Source organism: Cololabis saira, chromosome 20 (assembly GCF_033807715.1).
Source record: "Cololabis saira isolate AMF1-May2022 chromosome 20, fColSai1.1, whole genome shotgun sequence".
Taxonomy (NCBI): Eukaryota; Metazoa; Chordata; class Actinopteri; order Beloniformes; family Belonidae; genus Cololabis; species Cololabis saira.
The window spans coordinates 12,556,278-12,579,523 of NC_084606.1; the positions used below are offsets into that span (position 1 = coordinate 12,556,278).

Consider the following 23,246-nt stretch of genomic DNA (forward strand, 5'->3'; position numbering starts at 1 on the left):
AGTTCCTCTGTCTTCACCTCCAGAGTGGGGGAAGAGTTAGTTGGTATCCCTATGATACGGCAGCACCTTCTCTGCAGACATTCCAGTTCCTGGATCAAGTGTTTTGGGATGCCGGCCCAGACAGGTGAGGCATATTCCAGCACTGGTCTGATGAAGGTCGTATATACCTGGGTCAACACATCTGGGGTGAGCTGTGCTCGTTTGGCCACACTCAGATAATGAACCCTAGGCTGAGCCTTCTTCAACATGAACTGGACTTGTGCGTCCCATTTCAGGTCGGAGGAGAGCTGTATTTCAAGGAGCTTGAATGTGTCCACCCTCTCTACAGCCTGATTGTTCAGAAGGATAGGAGGGGGTACCGGACGGTTATGAGGCTCCCTGAGGCTAATAACCATGTCCTTAGTCTTCTCAGCATTGGCTGCAAGACAGTAGGTCTGACCTCAGGCTGTAACTGCATCAACCGCTGCTTGCATCTGGCCCGGCCATGAGGTGTTCACTGAGAGTCAAATCATCTGCATATTTTATTGGCTCGACACTAGTTGGTAACAAATGATCAAGAAAGTTCATGCAGAGAACAAACAGGAGAGGGGATAACGCCGTAGCCTACGGCGTAGCCTAGGCTATGGCGGCCGCTCCGCCAGCCGCTGCAGTGCTGCGATGGAGACGCCTTCATCCCCACGGACCCCATACAGCTTCCGAGCCGGAGCTGCGTGTCCCGGCGGGCTGCCGGCGGCGGGCTGCCGGCGGCGGGCTGCCGGCGGCGGGCTGCCGGCGGGCTGCTGCTGCAGCAGGAGCTGCTGCAGCAGCAGCCCGGACCGACGCTCTGCTCCCCGTTCTCACACAGCGGGACCGAGCCGCTCTGGAAATAACTAACTACTGGGCTCCGTGGCCCCTCCGAGGGAGGGGGTTACACTGGGACACTGTGAGCCCAGGAGGACCCGTGGGAAGTGGACACGGGGGGCTGGAAGCGAGTGCGCGCATGGGACAGGGCGGGGGGGCGTGGTTTAAAATGAAGGCATCTGATTGGTTCTTTCCCTTCCTGGACCTGGACCAATCCGTATCATCCAGACCGAATGGGCGGGGCTTAGAGGTGCCTCTTTCAAAATTCTTGCTAGCTCTAGGAAGTTGCATAGAATAACTTTAAGCCTGATTTAAGGTTGTGCGTGAAACCAACGCAGAGCCTACGCCGTTGGCGTGACACCGTCGTGAACCCTTCGGACTTCTCCGTCACTCTATTTCACTGCGGTGCAATACCCCCTCAGAGAGCTAGTTGATACTTTGTTTAGCTTCCGGCTTTTCCGGTCACAGTGAATCAGAGATAAGGACAACTATTGCGCAAAAAACCAAAACAACCCCAAAAAAAAAAAATCACACACACACGAAGAAAAGAGCGCTGAAAGTTCACTACTGCTTCACTAACCGGAAATGCGTTGCTACCAAGCAAACCAATCACAGCCCTCTCCGTCTGCGTTGGGTCTGCGTCGCCTCGACGCATTTTTTGGGAGGTGCACGTCAGGCTATGGCGTAGGCTACGGAGAAACTCCTGCGTAGTCGCGTACCCTACGGCGTAGGTTTAACGCAGAACCATAAATCAGGCTTTAGAAAGATGGTTTCCCCATTTGGTTCTGGTTCCTACAGAGATTTTCCTCCTATAATCCTGGATTGGATAATTTTTGGACTGTTCTGGACCGGACCCCGGACCTGGATTGGCCCACTCTGATTCCTGTACCGGGTTTAGGAGAAAGAACTGCTCTGACTGGCTGCAGACAGGAAACCACGGAAGAGTATTAGGGCCATGCAGGAGAAAAATAAAAATAATATTTTAGAGAAAGAAGATTTTTTTTTTCATTATGCACTTCGGGAAAAAAGTCGAAATGTAGAGAAAAAAGTCGCAATGTCGAGATTAATGTTGAAGTACAATTTCGAGAAAAAAGCAGAAATGTCAAGAAAAAAGTCAAAAATGTCGACTAGTATCAATCACTAATTTTCATAGTGTATACAGTATATCATGGATCTATTGGTATATATATTTATGTTTCCTGTTTCTTATTTTGTTGTTTACACAGTCTTTGTTTACATACTCTTTGCATGTGTGCACTTTTACGGAGCTGCTGCCTAATCTCATTGTACCATTATAATGATAATAAAGGCTTTCAATTCTATTGTATTCTATTCTTAGTACAATTTTGAGAAAAAAATCGAAATGTCGAGAAAAAAGGCGACATTTCGACTTTATTCTTGAAATTGTATTTCAACATTAATCTCGACATTTCGACTTTTTTCTCGACATTTCGACTTTTTTCTCGAAGTGCACAAATATTTTTTCTCCTGCATGGCCCTAATACTCTTCCGTAGGAAACCTCCTGATGGTCACGTGGTTTTGTTTGTAAACACACCTGTCCAGGTGGCCAGCAGCAACACGTGACTGTGAACGACCTTTAAATCAATTTAAATCAACAGTACACACACACACACACACACACACACACACACACACACACACACACACACACACACACACACACACACACACACACACACACACACACACACACACACACACACACACACACTCACACTCACACACACACCCCCTCTGTCTCCACCGCGCAGCCGCAGTCCGGGCACGAGCTTTGCAGCCTCTCGGCTCTGTCGGCCGCGCGCACGCAGCGTCTCGTGTCCAGAAAGTGTTCAGGAAGTCCGAAAGTCGGCGGGGACAGAGACCCGGACCTGATGACCCGAACCAGGGTCGGGATGAGGAGGAGAAGGACGAAGGCGCGCAAAGGATGACGCCTCTGACACGCAGAAGTTTCTACTTTTAGCTCTCTGAACTTTGTGCGCGCTCCCGCTCAGCCTGGCCGCGCATGCGCTCTGCGCTTGTTTTCAGCCCCGAACAGAATGCTCATTGTGCCGCTGGTGACGTCACTGATCCGGATCACGCCTGGGCTCTGCGGGTGAAGGTGAGTGCGACGTGACGTCACGGCCCGTTGAATACTTTGTTTATAAAGTTAGTCTGAATGTAAAGTCCTGTTATCGTGGGTACTACAGAGTATACATGTGCTGTAGTATTTCAGAGTGCTGTTAGAGTAGTTCACAGTAGTCTAGGGTACTGTAAAGACTACTTAAAGGGGACCTATTATGGCATTTAATGTCTATTTTAAACAGGCCTTGAATGTCTTAAAAACAAGCTTTTTATTGTTTTTTCTATATAAATTAGAAATTCAGCCTCTGGGCCATGTCTTTATCTTTACCGTTTCTAACTTCATTATCTATGTGGGATTCTGAGTGGGCGGGGAGGCTATGATAATGAGGCTCTGTGCTGATTGGCTGCCTGAATGACGCAATCAGAGACGTTCTATAACGAGACAGCCCACTACGGTTCGGTTTCCTGTATCTGTGTCACGTGGGTTTCCCCACTGCCCCTGCCCCTCTAGGAGACTAACAGCAGGTCCTGAGTCTATTGAGTCCTATGGGAAAAGTTAACGTGAGCACAGATTATTACCAATTCCTTTGCCCCATAGTAACCTAAGTGAATATGGGACCCATTTTTATAAAGCCACAAACCTTTTGAACATTCTGACACCAAAATGGCGATTTTCAGACTGACAGATTAGGAGAAAATGAACTTTGTTTGAGACCTGTCTCTGTCTGAGCAACACACTCTCGCGAGATTTGGCTCTCATAGCTCTCCTCTCTGGTGGTGATTCAGAGATTCAGAGTCGTCGGTCACTGCAGAACTGCCAAAGTCGTTTTCCCATCGGATAAACTGAAATTTAAAATTAAAATAAAACTTGCTTCTTTGCTTAATAATACTGTTATTGTTATTATTGAAGTCTTTTTGGAAGGGAAAAAAAGAATATTAGACTTGTACTGGGTTGATATATCAGACATTAAAGTAGCAGATAATAAAAATCGAGCGGCAAAATAAGGCGCAAATATTAAAGTTGTACTGTATCTCATTCACAACTCTTCCAAAAGCGATGTGGGGAGAGGGGCGACCACGCCCACTTAGGAGACAGGAAGTGGATACCATTTCATACCATTGGCAGAAACGGTAATGCGTTATCCTCTGTATAGAGTATCTTTGACGCGATACACCGCTATGAAAAAATGGCGGAAGCTCCGGCCGGCGGACTTAAGCCTGAATTATGGTTCTGCGTTAAATCGACTTGGCGACTTGGCGTTGGTGTAACGCGGAACCATAAATCAGTCTTTACACCGTGTCATACATGCGATGCGAGCGAGCGTCAGCGACAAAATCAATTCCATTGCTTTATTTTCTATTGGACTGTCCTAACTGGCCGCAGCGACGCAGCGCTGTGCAGCGCGACGCGGCGCACCATTTTTAGCTGAACATTTGTCGGACGCCCTGCTTCTATTTTCTTCCTGTTGCTCGCGTTGAAAGCCGGTTGAAAACGCTGTAGGAAACGATCACGGATGGGGAACGGCTGATCCAGTTAGTTGAAATGAGAAGTTATCTCTATGATACCTCGTAATTTCACTACAAAACCTCCAATAAAGTGGCAGCTGGCTGGAGGGAGATGGACAGAGAGCGTCCGATGTCACGCAGTGCGATGCGATTGTCGGACGCTCGCATGCAGTTAGGACACAGTGTTTAGTTGTGGGCGTGGTTTCATGCATCGGAGGTCAAACCAAACCTGAACGACTCGTACATGACACTGGACGGCTCATCCGGCCGGCTGTACAGACACTGCAGAATTTGGTTGCTTTCCTCCTTCTCTGAGTTGGCAGGCTGAGGGGAGACCACTTTATATATGTTAAGCAAGAGAAAACGTGTTTTTCATAATAGGTCCCCTTTAAGAGTATTTCAAGGGAGGTCTTAGTATTTCAGAGTACTGTCAGAGTAGTTCACAGTTCTCCTTAGTACTGTACCTTTTTTCTGTCTGTCTGAATACATATTATTCAGTTAGTGCCGAGGCTGACAAAAGAAACTTAACATACTCTGGGTGTTCTGGGTCTCTGGAAATCGCTAGAGAAAACTTTTGTTGTAATAAGATGCTTTATAAATAAAATTGAACTGAACATACATGAAAAGTCCTGTGGGTCACAACCAACTACAGTTATGTGTAGCTTCTCACTTTTTCTGTGGTGCTGATTACAGCCCAGATTTGTTCAGTATTAAATGCTGGGTTTCTGCTGCTCCTGGCGCACCGCCGTGCCAGAATAAAAGCCGCCTTTCCTTCAGAATTAGTTTACAATGTTTCAAACCTAAATTACATTGTATGAATGGATAAACATAAAATCTATATTTGTCTATATGTATACATTTTACTTTGATTAAAGCGTCAACTTCACTCATTTTGATAACTAAAAAATATCAAACCAGTTTGTTGTGCATCCTACCATCTGCCAAAACTGACATACATTAGACACTGAAGTAATTCCTCCCAGTATTTGGATGGGGTGGTCTCAGTATGGGGCCGTGGTCATTGTGCCCCACAGCCATCCACCGACACCCTGTTGATTTCAGTGGTTGATCCCTTAAACCAGCGTCAGAGTGCCGGCCCTTTTTCCAGGTGCTATGAGAAGAATAAACTTACTAAAGCTCTGAACATTCTGACAAATACCTTTGACAGTATATACATATATATATATATATATATATATATATATATATATATACATATATATATATATATATATATATATATATATATATATATATATAACATATTGAAGCTCCACTGGCCTCAAATGGAGCGACGCCAGTGTTTTCATGTGCAGATGTGAGTGAAGGCGAACGTGTCCTACACCAGTCCTCTGGACAGTCTCATCTAACAAACTTTATTAGGACCTGAGACAGATTCTGACAATGACTAAAAGCGTTTTTTACACTAGTACCTACTCAGCTCAACTCGACTCACCTTGCCCTCGTTTCTTTTCAATACCCAGATCAGAAGTAGGTGGGGTTGGAGCGAAGCTGCTGTGACGTATTTGATTGTGCGATTGGGCCAACCCCCCGACCAATCGGTGGCCTGTAATGTGATGACGTCGATGCAGCCCGACTCAGACACTTAGAACCTCGGCAGAATAGTTACAGAAAAAGTATCTACTCGGCACGTTAGACCCGTAGTGGAAAAGAACCAAACCGAGTGGAGGCGAGTCGAGTCGGGCTGAGTAGGTACTAGTGGAAAAGCGCCATAAGAGTTCAGACACTGAAGGACAGAAAGACAAAAGATTGTGATGGATGTTGTGTGGGTTACTGTTAACGCATTGGTGTGTGTGCAGTGTGGTGTAATGTGTGTAGAAGAGTGTATGATGTTTTGTGGTTACGTTGGATGTAACCCCCCCCCCCCCCCCCCCCCGATTTGTGCAAAAGCTGAAACAGTCAGAGATGAAGAGGCACATAAAGCACATAAAGCAGTGAAATTGACCTCCAACTAGGGCTGGGGGATATGGCCTTTTATTAATATCTCAATATTTTAAGGCCACGATATATATCTCGATATTTTGCCTTAGCCTTGAATTAACACTTTGATGCATACAATCACACCAGTATGATGATTCTATATGTCTACATTAAAACATTCTTGTTCATACCAATCAATTCATACCATATCAATTTTAAACTTTCATGCAAAAAGGGGGAATAAGTCAAATTTACCAAAACTGTATTTATAACAGTTACTAAGCAGTGAGTAGCACAAACATAAAATGTGTCATTTCAAAACAGAAAGTGCATGTTGCATCTCTCTGACTGGAAAACAAGTAATTAATGAATGTATTTTGCGGAACATTAAGCGCACCGCATTATAAAGGTGCAATATCAATGAACGGGTCTATTTTCATACATAAGGCGCACTGGGTTATAAGGTGCAGGATAAAACATATAAAGAGAAAGAGATGCAGTCTGATAAGGCGAACTTTATTCAACTCATTCAGAATAACTCAGAACATCGTTCAGTTTTAACTAAAACAAGAAAATACTACACATTTTAAATCATTCGACTTCCCCAAATCCCCCAATAAAAAGTGGTGGTAAGTAGTGTACTATGTCCTGTTCTCTGATTGGTTCATCGTTGTTTGCGATAGCGGACACCTGAAGTTAGTGTGAGGTTGGAACAATGTTGTATTCCAACATTTGAAGATTGTAGATTTAAAAATTGAGTTTACGCTAAAAACCTAACGTTGAGGTCTAATTATAGTTAGGTAACATGGACTAGATGTTGGATGATGGTTGCTTTCCAGCACTACATAATTAGTTATCTAACGTTGTCTGACGGTGCAACCCGTATCCAACCCAGGACCGACTTTAATGTGTCAGCTGAACGGTCCTACCATCAATCAAGCGGAGCGGCTTCGTCGCTGCCAAAGTTACTAAAACATTTTGACAGATTTTTGAGCGCAGTGCACAACATAAACTGGTTCCAGGTCAGAAAGCACAACATTCATACATATGGCGTACATGATTAGAGGGCGCACTGCCGATTTTTGAGAAAAATTAAGCATTTTAAGTGATCCTTATAGTGCAGAAAATATCATTCAAATCAAGTATTGACATGAAGTGTAGCATACATAAAAAAATAAGATTTTAGACTACATAATAAAAACGTTTTTATAGTAGTGCCCTATAAAAATAATTTTACTTTTACAAGCTATAGTTTATTAAGCTATCGTTAACTGTCATAAAGTGACAGTTATAACAGTTATAAAACTGTGCTCTGTAGCATCAGAAACATACGACATGGCGATGGTGGAGAATATTGCAGGATAATTTCTCTTTCTTAAACTAATCGTTAACATTTGTGCAACTCCAAAAGATGAAGACCTCAAACTGTCACAGGGTCAGCCCCCTATATGAAGAGCCAGTGTTGAAAAGAAGATCCCTGGTTGAAAAATAACCCCTGACAAGGTTCAGACGAGGCCTCATAAGTTTACTAAAAAGTACCACAACATCGAAATACTGAAGAGACAAAGGGAACTTGTTCATCTGGGTTCAACGAAGATGTAAGAAAACTGCAGTTCCTACACTGACCACTAGGGTCCGGAGCCAGACCTGCAGATCCTCTGCTGAACGCGAGGGTCTTGATCCAGTAAGTTTATTTCCAGGGATCTCCATGCAAAAAATGTCCAACTTCATAGCAGAAATAAAAATATTTAAGGTCTAACACAGAAAAAAAAAAGGTTTTTGCTGAAACCAAGAGCAGTGGGACTAAAACCAGGACTAGCAGAATTTAAACCTGGACTACCAGAACTAAAACCAGGACTAGAAGAACTTAAATCAGGACTACCAGAATTTAAATTGGGATTAGCAGAAATTAAACCGGTGTTTTGTAGAACTGAAACCAGGACGTGCAGAATTGAAAACAGGATTAACAGAATTTAAACCAGGATGAACAGAACTGAAACCAGGACTAGCAGGACTGATTATGTAGGAGGTTGGCTTGATGGCTTTATATTGCAAAGCAAAGCAGCAGAGTAAAAGACAACCATATTGCTGCTTACCTGTGCTCACTGCACAGCTCTCAATTTAAAGGGCAAGACGACGTGGCTTGGCCTTGAATGCATTTATTATTTCATCAGAGTCCAGTTTCTCCGTGAGCTCTTTTTCAAACATGAGCAACAAGAGGCTCCTCAGTCTCTCTGTGATGACAGATGATTACATACTAATAGCCTAGATTTAGAATGCAACATGTTAGTAAGACTATAACAAGAAAAATATGCATCAAATATTTGGGTGTGTCAGCTGTCTCTGTGCGTGGCACCGGCACACCCCGGCACACCCCTAGCTACGCCACTGCTTTCATGTGATTTCATCCCAGAAGCCGGTCCGGGCTCAGCCGAAGGTCAGGTTCGTGTAATCTTTGCAGGCTGATTATAGAGCGTTTCATCAGATGCCCCGTCTCTCCCACATCTGTATGAAACATGAGAGGGCTGTGACATGATCTGACAGGAATGATGATATAAAATCCTGCAGATAATGAACTCAACACACGCATGCACACACACACATTGTGCAACAGTCACCAGCCTAAAGCAACAACCTGCGGAGCAGAAATTGTGAAGAAACAGGAAGCAGAGAAGAATGGAGAGTCTGCAGACAGACATGTAGGAGTGGTGAGGTGCTCCTCCTGTCTGTGTTGGTTGGTTGGGTTTCCTGCAGTCACGTGACCATAGCATGCTGTTTGTAGACACACTGGTGAAGGTGTAAATGTCAGTCACAGCTGCTGTCAGGAAGGGCAGCAGGTAGGAGGGAGGAGCTCCGTGTCTCTGAAACAACTCGCCGTCTCCAGTCCTGCAAGAAGTAAGTGCATAAATACTTAGACAGGAAGCATTCAGGAAGTGAACAAACAAGAAGTAGGGCAGGAAGTGTGATAATCAGGACTTATTCAGACCAGCACAGGAAGTACACAACGTCCCTGTAACCGTTGTGTTTTGTCTGCTGTGTGAAAGTCTGTGTTTGTGTGTGAGGATGAGTGGCGGCAAAAAGAGGAGTGGCTTCCAGATCACAAGTGTCACCTCGGATTTGAAGCAAAATCCAACCGGCTGCTCATCTCCTTCCATGATCCTGACTGTCGTCCAATCGGATTCCTCCTCAACCCCCAGCCCCCAACGGAGCTCCTCCCAGCCGACCACACCTTCTCTGAAGAGGAAGTACATCTCCCAAGATGTACTGGGGCAGGGGGCGGGCTGCTCCTCCAGGTTTAGGGTGGTGAAGCTGGCCGGGGGCGGGCCCAGCAGTGGTGGGCGGGGGGATTCCTATTGTCGGGGGAGATGGACGTGTTCAGAGTTCATGGAGCGACAGGAAGGGGCGAGTATCAGGCGGGTAATGGACAGCTTGAGACACGCCCACTCCCTGGAGTCCCTGGAGATGATTGGGCGGGACAGAGGGAGGGTCAAGGTCCACTCCCAGGATACTGCCCACCTGTTGCCTCAGCCTGACGGGGGTCTGGAAGGGGAGGGGCTCGTTCTTCACAGTGGCCCACCATCCCCGACGCACAGAGAGCCAATCAATGTCCGGCTCCTTGACAGGAGGCAGCTAGTGAGAGCGAAGGGTTCAGACTCACTCGCTCCGCCCTCCTCGCCCCGCCCACATCACCTCCCTGGACCCTTAAAACTGGACACGGATGCAGCAGGACGGGTATGCACAAAAACCACCAAAGAACACAAAAAAACTTCTCTTTGACACCAATGTAACCTCACCTGTGTTTCTGTCTCACCTGTGGTTCTGTTTTACCTGTGTCTGTCTAATGTGCATCACCTGTGTGTCTTTTTGTCTCACCTCTGTTTCTATCTTAACTCTCTTTCTGTCTCACCTCTATTCTGTCTAATCCTTGTTTCTGCCTCCCCTGTATCACCTGTGTTTCTGTCTCACCTGTGTCAACTATGTTTCGGGCTTACCTGTGTCACCTGTGTTTTTGTCTCACTTGTTTTTCTGCCTCACCCATGTTTCTGTCTCACCTGTGTCGGCTGTTTTTTTGTCTCACATCTTTTTCTATCTCAACTCTCTTTCTGTCTCACCTGTGTTCCTGTCTCACCTGTGTTTCTGTCTCACCTTTTTTTTGCGTCCTCTGTGTTCCTGTCTCACCTGTGTTTCTGTCTCACCTGTGTTTCTGTCTCACCTGTGTTTCTGTCTCACCTGTGTTTTTGTCTGACTCGTGTTCCTGTCTCACCTGTGTTTTTGTCTGACTCGTGTTTCTGTCTCACCTTTTTTTTGCCTCCTCTGTGTTTCTGTCTCACCTGTGTCGGCTGTTTTTTTTGTCTCACATCTGTTTTTATCTCAACTCTCTTTCTGTCTCACCTGTGTTTCTGTCTCACATCTGTTTCTATCTCAACTCTCTTTCTGTCTCACCTCAATTCTGTCAAACCCGTGTTTCTGCCGTGTCACCTGGGTTTCGGTTTTGCTTGTCTCACCTGTATCACCTGTGTTTCGTTCTCACCTCTTTTTCTGTCTCACCTGTGTTCCTGTTTCACCCGTTTCTTTCACCTCTGTTTCTGTCTCACCCGTGTCACCTTTTTTTGCTTCACCTGTGGTTCTGTGTCACCTGTTTGTTTCACCTTTCTTTTTGTCTCACTTCTGTTTCTATCTGACCCGTGTTTCTGTTTCACCCGGGTTTTTGTGTAATTTGTCTTGCCTGTGTTTTACGTCTCACCTGTCTCACCTGAGTTTCTGTCTCACCTGTGTTTTTGTCTGACTCGTGTTTCTGTCTCACCTGTGTTTCTGTCTCACCTGTACCGGCTGTCTTTTTGTCTCACATCTGTTTCTATCTCAACTGTCTTTCTGTCTCACCTCATTTCTGTCAAACCCGTGTTTCTGTCTCACCTGTATCACCTGTGTTTCGTTCTCACCTCTTTTTCTGCGTCACCTGTGTTTCTGTCCCAACCGTGTTTTTGTCTCACTTGTGTTTCTCCCTCACCCATGTTTCTATCTCACCTGTCTCACATGTGATTCTATCACACCTGTGTTTCTGTTTCACCCGTTTCTTTCACCTCTGTTTCTGTCTCACCCGTGTCACCTTTTTTTGCTTCACCTGTGGTTCTGTGTCACCTGTTTGTTTCACTTTTCTTTTTGTCTCACTTCTGTTTCTATCTGACCCGTGTTTCTGTTTCACCCGGGTTTTTGAGTAATTTGTCTTGCCTGTGTTTTACGTCTCACCTGTCTCACTTGTGTTTCTGTCTCACCTGAGTTTCTGTCTCACCTGTGTTTCTGTCTCACATGTGTTTCTGTCTCACATGTGTTTCTGTCTCACCTGTGTTTCTGTCTCACCTGAGTTTCTGTCTCACCTGAGTTTGTCTCACCTGTGTTTCTGTCTCACATGTGTTTCTGTCTCACCTGTGTTTCTGTCTCACCTGAGTTTCTGTCTCACCTGAGTTTGTCTCACCTGTGTTTCTGTCTCACATGTGTTTCTGTCTCACCTGTGTTCCTGTCTCACCTGAGTTTCTGTCTCACCTGAGTTCCTGTCTCACCTGTGTTCCTGTCTCACCTGTGTTTCTGTCTCACATGTGTTTCTGTCTCACCTGAGTTCCTGTCTCACCTGAGTTTCTGTCTCACATGTGTTTCTGTCTCACCTGTGTTTCTGTCTCACCTGAGTTCCTGTCTCACCTGAGTTTCTGTCTCACCTGAGTTCCTGTCTCACCTGAGTTTCTGTCTCACCTGTGTTTCTGTCTCACCTGTGTTTCTGTCTCACCTGAGTTTCTGTCTCACCTGAGTTTCTGTCTCACCTGTGTTCCTGTCTCACCTGTGTTTCTGTCTCACATGTGTTTCTGTCTCACCTGAGTTTCTGTCTCACCTGTGTTCCTGTCTCACCTGTGTTTCTGTCTCACCTGAGTTTCTGTCTCACCTGTGTTCCTGTCTCACCTGTGTTTCTGTCTCACCTGAGTTTCTGTCTCACATGTGTTTCTGTCTCACCTGTGTTTCTGTCTCACCTGAGTTCCTGTCTCACCTGAGTTTCTGTCTCACCTGAGTTCCTGTCTCACCTGAGTTTCTGTCTCACCTGTGTTTCTGTCTCACCTGTGTTTCTGTCTCACCTGAGTTTCTGTCTCACCTGAGTTTCTGTCTCACCTGTGTTCCTGTCTCACCTGTGTTTCTGTCTCACATGTGTTTCTGTCTCACCTGAGTTTCTGTCTCACCTGTGTTCCTGTCTCACCTGTGTTTCTGTCTCACCTGAGTTTCTGTCTCACCTGAGTTTCTGTCTCACGTGTTTCTGTCTCACCTGTGTTCCTGTCTCACCTGTGTTTCTGTCTCACCTGAGTTTCTGTCTCACGTGTTTCTGTCTCACCTGAGTTCCTGTCTCACCTGTGTTTCTGTCTCACCTGAGTTTCTGTCTCACGTGTTTCTGTCTCACCTGAGTTTCTGTCTCACCTGAGTTTCTGTCTCACCTGTGTTCCTGTCTCACCTGTGTTTCTGTCTCACCTGAGTTTCTGTCTCACCTGAGTTTCTGTCTCACCTGTGTTTCTGTCTCACCTGTGTTCCTGTCTCACCTGTGTTTCTGTCTCACCTGAGTTTCTGTCTCACGTGTTTCTGTCTCACCTGAGTTCCTGTCTCACCTGTGTTTCTGTCTCACCTGAGTTTCTGTCTCACGTGTTTCTGTCTCACCTGAGTTTCTGTCTCACCTGAGTTTCTGTCTCACCTGAGTTTGTCTCACGTGTGTTTCTGTCTCATCTCTGTCACCTGACCAGTCTGTCCTGCGGGTGTCCCACTCCCTGCCCAGCTCTCCCCCCTCTGGAGTGTTCCATCCCACTCTGTCCCCCATCCAGACTCCCTCCGCCTTCCGTCTGGACCAGACCATGTTTGACCTCCAGAGAGATGCCAGGTGAGCTCCTTTGCCTGTGTTTACCTGTTTGCTCCCTGTCTGTGAGTGTTGCTGACTTCTCTGCTCATCAACGCCAGGTTCCATAAAGATTGAGGCAGGTTTTTATTTTATTTTTAAGTCAGGGCAATATTTAGAATGTTGGTGGTTCAATTCCTGTGGCAAAGTGCGCTTGGGTAAATTTTAGTCCTGCCATGATGTCTAGTTTAGTTTAGTTTATTGTTTTGCACAGTTTTAAAGATATACAAGAAAATATCAAATATAAATACTATATACGGAGCAGGAAGAGGCAAAAAACCCAATGGGCTTATTTGAAGCCTCCACCGAAGTTATTAAAATGTTATAAAGAACACAAGATTAACATACAAAAACAAAAAGTATAACTACACAAAAGTGATGCCAAACTAATAATGCAATATGTAAATAATAAAGAATAAAGACAAAAAAAATAAGTGTGCGTGAGTGTGCATGGGATATTGTCTTTACAACTTATACTGACTCCTGAGCAAATAAGAAAAAAAAACATGGATACATGAACAACAATACATTGGGAAAACAGTTACAAAACAGCAGTCAAGTGGTCCTTCAAATGTCTTTTATAAAATTTCAAATAGGAAGAGCTCTTTGCCAAGTGAGAAAAATAATTCCACAATTTAGTCCCTAAATCTCACCAAAAATTGACCTCTGCAAGTGAGAAATGTAGGAAGATGAAGATCTGAGGATTGTCGAGTTGAATAAGAATGAACCTGTGAATTTGATTTAAAGTGAGTCTTGAACTGTCCAGGAATATTCCCTTCACTTGAATTTATCTTGTAAATAAAAACGCATATCTGAAAAATGTTGATATCATAAATAGTAAGAATCTGGAGTTTCTGAAATAAAGGAGCAGATGAAGCTTGTGACTCTGCTCGAGTTGCAATCCTAACAAAATGTTTCTGTAGGACCAGAATTTTGTGAAGAGTTGTAGGAAAAGTATTTGCCCAAACTATTTTACAATATGAGAGATAAGGATAAATTAAACTATAATAAAGTGTAAGGAGACAACTCGTCGTGACAAGATGACTAACACGCCTTATAATGCCGATGGATTTATTGATTGTCATGCTTGTAGGAGCTGACTCCGACCATCCTTTGTCAAATGAGTGGAGCGAGTAGACGTGGAAGCTGACTAGAAAACTTCCACCCGTGCTCAGTTACTGCTAATTAGCGTTTTTAGCCTGGATAGCTTAGATCATGTTAAGCTATGGTGCCAGTAAGTAATTACCTTTAATTGTTTCTGATCAAATCTGTCTGAAACATCCTAATTTTTGACGATGCTACCAAGCAACATCTGAAACAACTGCTGCCAGTCGGCTCTCCTGTTGGACCACTGATGCTGGCGTTAGTGGTCCAGATAGTCAACCTGGAAGCTCTTCAGATGATCCAAGGTGAAACGTTCTGATCCAGCTGCTGGCAGAGGAAGAAGCTGAAAATCTAGAGGCTGTCCAGCTGGTGTCCTCTGGTCAGGCCCGGTTAAAAGCCTTTAACTGGGGTGAAGATCGCTGCTTCAGTCCAGCTTACTTTACTTGTAAAGTTATCTCAAGGAAATGAACACAGAAAACACTTCACGCTTACAAAGTTAAACATAATCCAACTCCAAATATATATCTACAATTCAGTCCAGTTAATGGTACTTGTAATCCCATTATTTTATGTATTGACTTATTAACAAGGACAATGTACATTAAAGGCATTTCTGTAAATGTAGCAGAGTTCACCAGTCTATTTTTCATTCACAGTCCCTAGAAAAAGAACAAAGGAAGAAGAAAAGGGCAAAATAAATATATAATCTGCGTACTGTTTATACAAACAATAAAGGATAAAAGTATGCACAAGTGACTGGTAAAACGTATAGTGAGAAGACACAGAATAAGGTGTGATAAAAGTACCAAGAGTATTTAAAACATTCAATATAACTACTAACTGAAATTACAAGAAGAGAGACAGGACTTACATCTGTGGATGATCCTGTTCATGTTAGAAGTGGAAAATCTGGCTACTGATGAATCTGTTTTAGATTTTTTTGAACAGATAGTATGAGGTTAGTTCTCTGATGTTCACTACTCTGCTTCTGTAACTAAAAACGTTAGCTGACTGAAAGTACTTTTTCAGAGAGAATGGATACAGTTTCCTTGAACTACACCTCTTGTCAATCAATGTGAATTTGTTCTAATGTTCACAGACTGGCTGAGTGATGGAGATGTCGAAGCATGAATAATTATGTATAACATAAATTTGAATATTTTGCAATGTTGTCCCAAATGTTATGCTTTTGTAAAATTGTGCAGGGGTGATATAGTGATGGTTTCTTCTCCATTATTGTGATAATTGGTTTATACAGAGACTGCAGAGGTTTTAGTGTAGTCATGGTTGTCTGTGACTACATTGTGAAACAGTAATTGATATGCCACATGACAATAGTGTGTACATTTTGGCTGCTTGGATTAATCATTGAAATTGAAAGGAAATTTGAGATGTTGAATTTAACTCATCTGCAAAGTTTTTTCACCTGTTATTTAAGATTAAGATATTTATATTGTCATAGAATAATTCTTGTGACAAATAAACAGCAGGCTCTACACCAGAACTGTTCGATTTTGGTGGAGAACATTGTGGTGGCAAAAATTGCTATACCAAATTGTTATACCAAAATTTCCCATTACAACATAGTACCTGTTTTGGCTATGTTAAATTTTAGGCAGCATTTATTTATACAGGATGTGACATAGTCCATGGTCCGTTTTTCTGGGATTTGTGTGATATTGTCAGCATCTGTATATTACCATATCATCTGCGTACATCTGAATATATTTTTTGGTATATACTAATGGATGATCATGTAGATGCAAAAAGTATTGGTCCCATAATGGATCCTTGTTGGACACCTGCGGACATGTGAAGACAGATGTTCCTTGACACAAGGACAAAATCTCTTTCTTGTATGCTTTCTAGCCACAAGAGTCAGATTGTGGTCAGACATCAAACATATTAAAGGTGTTTATTATTGCCTCAGGTCGATTGGTAAACATCAAGTCCAGATGAGTACTGCATGACATGATTATCTTTGTGGGCCTGTTGATGAACTTCTACAATCTAACTTGTCTGCAGTTCTTTGGAAGTTCTTTTGACAAGATTTGTTTTCCAAATTTACATTAAAAAAATACCAGTAGCCTCTCAAATTTATCATAGAAACTACTGTCTGATGTTGAAGGAGTTTTCCAAGTTTTCCAAAAGATTCAACAAGGTTCTGGAAACATTCTTCAGTGGGTTTGGTCCATATTGACATGATAGCATCACGCAGTTGCTGTAGATTTGTGGGCTGCACATCCATGATGAGAATCTCCCGTTCCACCACATCCCAAAGGTGTTCTATTGGACTGAGATCTGGTGACTGTGGAGAACATTTGAGTAGTGAACTCATCCTCATGTTCTAGAAACCAGTCTGAGATGATTCTTTATGACATGTTATCCTGCTGGAAGTAGCCATCAGAAGATGTTACACTGTGGTCATGAAGGGATGGACATGGTCAGCACCAATACTCAGGTAGGCTGTGACACAATGCTCAGTTGGTACTAATGGGCCCAAAGTGTGCCAGGAAAATATCCCCCACACCACGACACCACCACCACCAGCCTAAACTGTTGATATGAGGCAGTATGGATCCATGCTTTCATGTTGTTGATGCCAAATTCTGACCCTACCACCTGAATGTCGCAGCAGAAATCGAGACTCATTAGACCAGGCAACATTTTTTCATCTTCTGTTGTCCAATTTTGGTGAGCTTGTGTGAATTGTGTGAACCGGTGTTAGATCTGGGCGAAATTTTACCGTTACCGACATTCACTGCGATGACCACATCAATTTTCCCATGTCAGTAAATTCAGTGTTTTGATTTAAAAAAAAAAAAAAAAAGGAAAAGAAAAGAAAGTCTTTTTGTCCGTTTTGAGTGTGTGCTGATAGGCTATTTTCATTCCCCTTTAAGACAGTGTACAGCATGTGTGTCATCACGTGACTCCACCCATCCAGTCTGAATGAGTTGGAAACAAAGAAGTGGCTGACATAACAGGACCGTCTATTGTGAGACTCACTCATTTCAACAAGTTCACACGCTCTCACGCCTCTAAAGTAAAGCTGTCTGGAGTCACCAACTTATCAGCCAATCAGAAAATAGATTTTTTTGTCGCCGGCTAAGGCCTGAGTTTCGGCTTCAAGCGTTCCATGAATGCGTAGCGGAGGTAACCTAATGCCACTTTTCCACTAGTACCTACTTGGCTCAACTCATCTTGGCAGGGTTTCTTTTCCACTATAATCCAGTGCCCGAAGTAGAAGTAGGCGGGTTGGAGCGAAGCTGCTGTGACTAACCTCATTGTGTGACACAAACAAAGAAGACAACAACATTAAAGATGTAGAACATGGAGGAGTATATGTGCTGGTTGGTCTGTGGTGTTTTTGTTGCCGGGTAAGGTCTGAGTTTCAGCTTCAAGCGTTCCATTAATGCGTAGGGGAGGTAACCTAAGTTACAACACACATCACTCTTAAACACACACACACACACACACAGGGACAGAATAACCACCACCGTTCATGGGCCGTCTTTGGGTCTAAATGGGTTTTTCTTTATTTCATTTTTTTGTTTGAGTGTTTATCGTTATTGAGGTAAAACTTCCCAATTCATCGTAATATTAATTTGAGGTCATATGGCCCTGGCCTACCCAGTGTGGTTCTGCTGCTGCTGTAGCCCATCCGCCTCAAGGTTCCATGTGCATTCAGAGATGCTCTTCTGCATACCACATTTGTAACAAGTGGTATTTTAAGTTACTGTTGCCTTTCTATCAGCTCCTAGTCTGGCCATTCTCCTCCGACCTCTGGCATCAACAAGGCATTTACACCCACAGAACTGCTGACTGGATATTTTTACTTTTTCGGACCGTTCTCTGTAAACCCTAGAGATGGTTGTGCGTGAAAATCCCAGTAGATCAACAGTTTCTGAAATACTCAGACCAGCCCATCTGGCACCACCAGCCATGCCACGTTCAAAGTCACTTAAATCACCTTTCTTCCCCATTCTGATGCTGGTTTGAACTGCAGCAAAACGTCTTCAATTCAATTATAACATGACCCCCGATCAACAATAACATAGACAACGGCAGATAAAAACTCCCCTTTAATATGGCACGGAATAAGGGCCAAAATTAAGACTATTGTGCATCCGGCGGTGTCTACATGCTTGTCGCAAGGGGCTATATCCAGTGCATGAAAATCCCAGTAGATCAGCAGTTTCTGAAATACTCAGACTAGCCGAACTGGCACCACCAACCATGCCACGTTCAAAGTCAATTAAATCTCCTTTCGTTCTTCTGGCTACCAAACAATTACCCAAATGGCTCCTGCCTACCTTCATTCCCTCATCCAGAGATACTCTCCCTCTACCTTCACTGCTTCATCCAGAGATACTCTCCCTCTCCACAGCTCTGCTCAGCCAGTGAAAGACGCCTGGTACTTCCACCACAACGTGGCGTGAAATCAGTAACTAGACTTTTCTCCTCCATTGTTCCCCGATGGTGGAATGACCTACCAAACTCTGTCCGATCTGCAGGGTCTGGACCTACTTTTAAGAGCAAGCTAAAGACTCAGCTCTTTAAGGAGCACTTCTGTATCTAGTAAACTTCTCTGGTCATAAGAATTAGTTAGAAGATCCAGCTCTTTTCAGTACTCAGCACTGAATAAACACTGCACTGCATGCACTTATGTCAAGATGATCACATGATGGTGTCTTTTTACATGTAGCTTCTTGTATAAAGGGACTGTTGGGTTTGGGGCGAAGGAAAAAAAATAAATAAAAAAATTCAAAAGAATTCTAGTCTTGGCAGCACCTGTGTCCAACTGGACCCAGCAGTGTGACCAGCACTGATCCAGCTGTACCCTCCTATGTGATTTTGTGCTTGTGTTGTTCTCTCAGATGTAAGTCACTTTGGATAAAAGCGTCTGCTAAATGACAGTACTAGTAGTACCTCTGTATAAACACATGTTAACCACTGAAGGTGACTGCAATATCTTAGTAAATATGTATATTTCTGTACACAAACAGTCTATACATGGTACTTTAATATAATCAATATGTATATATGCCCTGCCCCCGCCAGCCTAGACATTTAAATACACTCACTCCTGCATGATCCCCACACACATTACATACACACACACAGAGTATACACACACGCTACACACACTATGTGGATACCACTCATATACTGCATACATACTACACACTGTAAACACACTACACACACCACAAACTACACACTGTCTACACACACCACACGCACACACACTACACATACACAACATGCATACCGTTCACATACGAGACGCATACTACACGCACACATTACACGTAAGCACACCACACCGTCACCAACCTGCACCCATCACTGTCTTGTCTTCTCTTTTATCTGTTCTTTTGTGTCGCTCCATCATGGATTTTAGTTGTCTAAAATAGGATTTGAACCCCTCACTAGTTATGCTATCAGCAGTGGACTACCATTTTTCCAGCGCCCAGGGAGTAGGAGGGGGGTTAGGGGCCTTAGATTATACCTATGCTTAAGCGTCTAATCTACCGTACTTTAAGAACAGTAGATCAGGAGGAAGAGTGTTCTAGATTTAGGAACTGCACTACAAATCTTCTGCTGAAGGAATCAATCGGATCAGAATTGTTAAAAAATGTCATGATCCTTCATGAATACTGCGCTGTAAAGCCGGGCATACACTGTGCGATTGTCAGCTTGCTTTGAACCGATTTTCCAGTCGTGCGACTATTTTTTGGATCGGGCCGGATTTCGACCTAGTCGTTGGTCGTACCTCGTGCAGTGTACGTGGGGTAACGACGAGAGAGGAACACCTCACGACGAGCTCCCGATCACGAATCGGGGGCTTGCAAGAAAATCAAACGTGTTTGAAATCCTGGTCGCTCCTCGTGAAGGTATCACAATTGAAGCAGCTACGACCCGATTGGACTCATTCTTTTGCAGAGAGCATGCGCAATCTCGCATGTCACGTCAAAAACTATTATTTGTAGTTTAAAGTGTTGCAAATTCACATTACAAATCATGTTTTAATAGCAGAAAAAAAAGGCTGCATTTCCCACGTCTGCCCAGCCAATTCCTTGTCCAATCACGACATTGTCTAATCTTTTTTGATTTATCGCCACACAGAATGGCAGAAATTGCTAAAGGCTGATTTATGGTTCCGCGTTACACCAACGCAGAGCCTACGGTGTAGGTTACGCGGCGACCCGCACCGTACGGTGCGTGTCGCTGCGTACCCTACACCGTAGGCTACGCTGTCGATTTAACGCGGAAGCATCATTCAGGCTTAAGGCACCACGTTTGTTTTAACTGGGCATCTTCGGTGTCTCCCACGTCGGGGTTCCTCCTCTTCCACTTATTTATGGCGTTGCAGTTCCAGTACACAGAAGTCCGACGTGAGGATTATGATCATATAGTGTGAGCAGACGGCTCGCATCAGAGCATCGGGACGTACAGTATGAGACCATAAATCGTGGGCTGCGAACTTTTGAACTCAGCGATCTAGTCGTGCAGTGTGAGATGGGGCTGACTCAAATGATTTAAAATATTGCACAGTGTATGCCCAGTTTAAGGCTGCCTCATCAGTTGCAGCTTGCTCCAGGTGTGCAGGTGACAGAAGCTCCTCCCACTACAGATGGACATGACAAAATATACATAAAGACATCAGATAGAACTCAGGGTGAAACAAAAACCCCTCAGTTTCAGTCTGAAACAATAAATGAGTCTCTGTTTATGAGGGCGTGGAGGGAATGCCACTGCAACACTCCCATTGGTTTGTACATGAGTGGGTAGGAGATGGAATGAGCCAGCTGCCAATCGGACAGCAGAGTGGGAGTAGGAGGCACACACTCTCCATATTTCCACATGAAGACCAAATATCATTTGAGCTTCAACCTATGGACATCCTGAGACACCTGCTCCTGAGTGGACCTGGATGAGAACCAGCCAATTACAGATCGGGCTCAGGGGAGGACAAAGACAAAGAATACTTTTAAAAAGGATGATGAATACTCAGAATGAGGACGAAGAAAAGTCTCAATGATGATGAAGACTCTTAGTGTGGATAAAGACTCTTAAAGAAGATACTGAAGATCCTTGAGGGTGATGATGAGGACCCCTTCCTAGGACAACACATGATCCTTAACTATTGACAGACTTGTTCTCAGGGGAATATTGAGTATTCTGAGAAAATCTCATTGGACAGTTGGAGACCAGTTCTGATCTTCTACATAGACCCACCTTAGGGAGGGCTGTGATTGGCTGAAGATGCTTTTGCGTATACACAAAAAGCTCTCAGGACGACAGCAGACATCCTTTCAGGCTTCTGATTCTGCCACTCCGGTCCATCATCGGCATCGCCCTCCATCAACACCACCCCTCCCTCTGCGGTCTTTGAAGCTTGTTGCCAAGCATCCAGAGACCCCTGTGGTTCTGCGAAGTATTAGGAAGCCTGGAAATCACGGTTCAGGTGTCAGAAAGTCCTGGCCAAGCACTGTGACGACAACCCTGGACCTTAAACCGACTCCAACTCACAGATGTCTGACTCCACCGTCCAAGTCCCATCCTATAATAGACCCACAGCTGAGACCTGGAAACCAAGGACATCCTGATGTCGTCCCGCCAGCCCCACTACCTTTGCTACCTGCAGTCTCTCACCATCGTCCTGACAGAGCTCTGGTCGCAGGGCGGGGTTCAGATACCACTATGATGTCACTAGTGCTGTTCTGCCACAGGTAACCATGGCAACCAGCTGATGCAAATGATCCCAGACTCTTGGGAATAAACAGGTGTGAAATGAGACTGAGGAGCATGCCAATCGCTTTCGTGATCAGTTACTTACAGATGCATTGATGACCGTTGCAATCTGGGTCTGAGACTGGCAGCGTGGCTCACCTGTGCTTATAACACCTCTAATCTGTGTCTCCCATGTGTTTACATTTTTCTCACCTGTATCTTACCATTCTCCTCTATCAAAACAGCACAGCTGGAAGGCAAGCCTGCAACCTGGAAGAACTTAAATCACAAAATACAAACACAGGCTGGAGCCCAGAACACTCCAGTATCTTACTCGTGTCTCACTTCCCTCTCTGGTGTCTGGCCTGTAGCTTCACCTGTATCTTTCTTGTATCTCACCTATCTGTTGTGTCTTGTTTGCTCTCCTGTATCTCATCTGTGTCTCTCTCTACAGTCTTTCAGGTAACAATCCTCTGGGTATCGATAATAAGATCGAGCAGGCCATGGTAAGTTTGACCTCTTCTGGCTTTATTGTTTGATTTTGTTTTGCATAGACACATACTTTATATGATTTAAAACATATCACATGTTTCGATCATAACATAACTCCCACTGACTGAGTCTCTTTGATTGTCTGTACATGTCTTCAACTGCCTCCCTGACTGTCTCACCTGTTTTCACCTGTGTTTCTGCAGGACCTGGTGAAGAGTCACCTGATGCTGGCGGTGAGGGAAGAGGTGGAGCTCCTGAAGGAACAAATCAGAGAGCTGCAGGAGAGAAACAATCAGTTGGAAAGAGAGAATCACATCCTGAGAGCCCTCACGCACAACATCTGTACAACGTGATGAAGAACATCAACACGTTTACACAACGTAATGAAGAACATCGACCCGTCTACATAACGTGATGAAGAACATCAACTCAACACAGCTGACGTCTGGAACTGTGTTGTCAGGGTAAAGGCTTTGAAAGACCCTGGTCACCATAAAAACAGGACTCTTATGATGATAAATAAAAGTAGACTAATTAATCAATATGTAATAACAGGTGTATGTTTGTTGGTTGGTTTGTTTGCCATTTTTTGAAATGAGTGTTTACTAAAATAAAATTGTTTGC

The 23,246-nt window shown here is 44.1% G+C and overlaps 1 protein-coding gene across 2 annotated transcripts; it reads left to right on the forward strand.

The window, feature by feature from the left end:
* The first annotated feature begins 2,636 nt into the window (after nucleotides 1-2,636).
* Nucleotides 2,637-23,246, forward strand: zgc:153012 (uncharacterized protein LOC777626 homolog). 2 transcript variants are annotated; one of them, XM_061710370.1, is made up of 5 exons: nucleotides 2,637-2,960; nucleotides 9,415-10,102; nucleotides 13,141-13,274; nucleotides 22,585-22,636; nucleotides 22,826-23,246. In XM_061710370.1, exons 2-5 carry the CDS (start codon nucleotides 9,434-9,436, stop codon nucleotides 22,973-22,975), a joined length of 1,005 nt encoding a protein of 334 aa, XP_061566354.1. In that variant the 5' UTR covers nucleotides 2,637-2,960; nucleotides 9,415-9,433; the 3' UTR covers nucleotides 22,976-23,246. The 2 variants fall into 2 exon arrangements, with proteins under 2 accessions (XP_061566354.1, XP_061566355.1); XM_061710371.1 differs by lacking the exon at nucleotides 2,637-2,960 and adding an exon at nucleotides 8,345-9,265.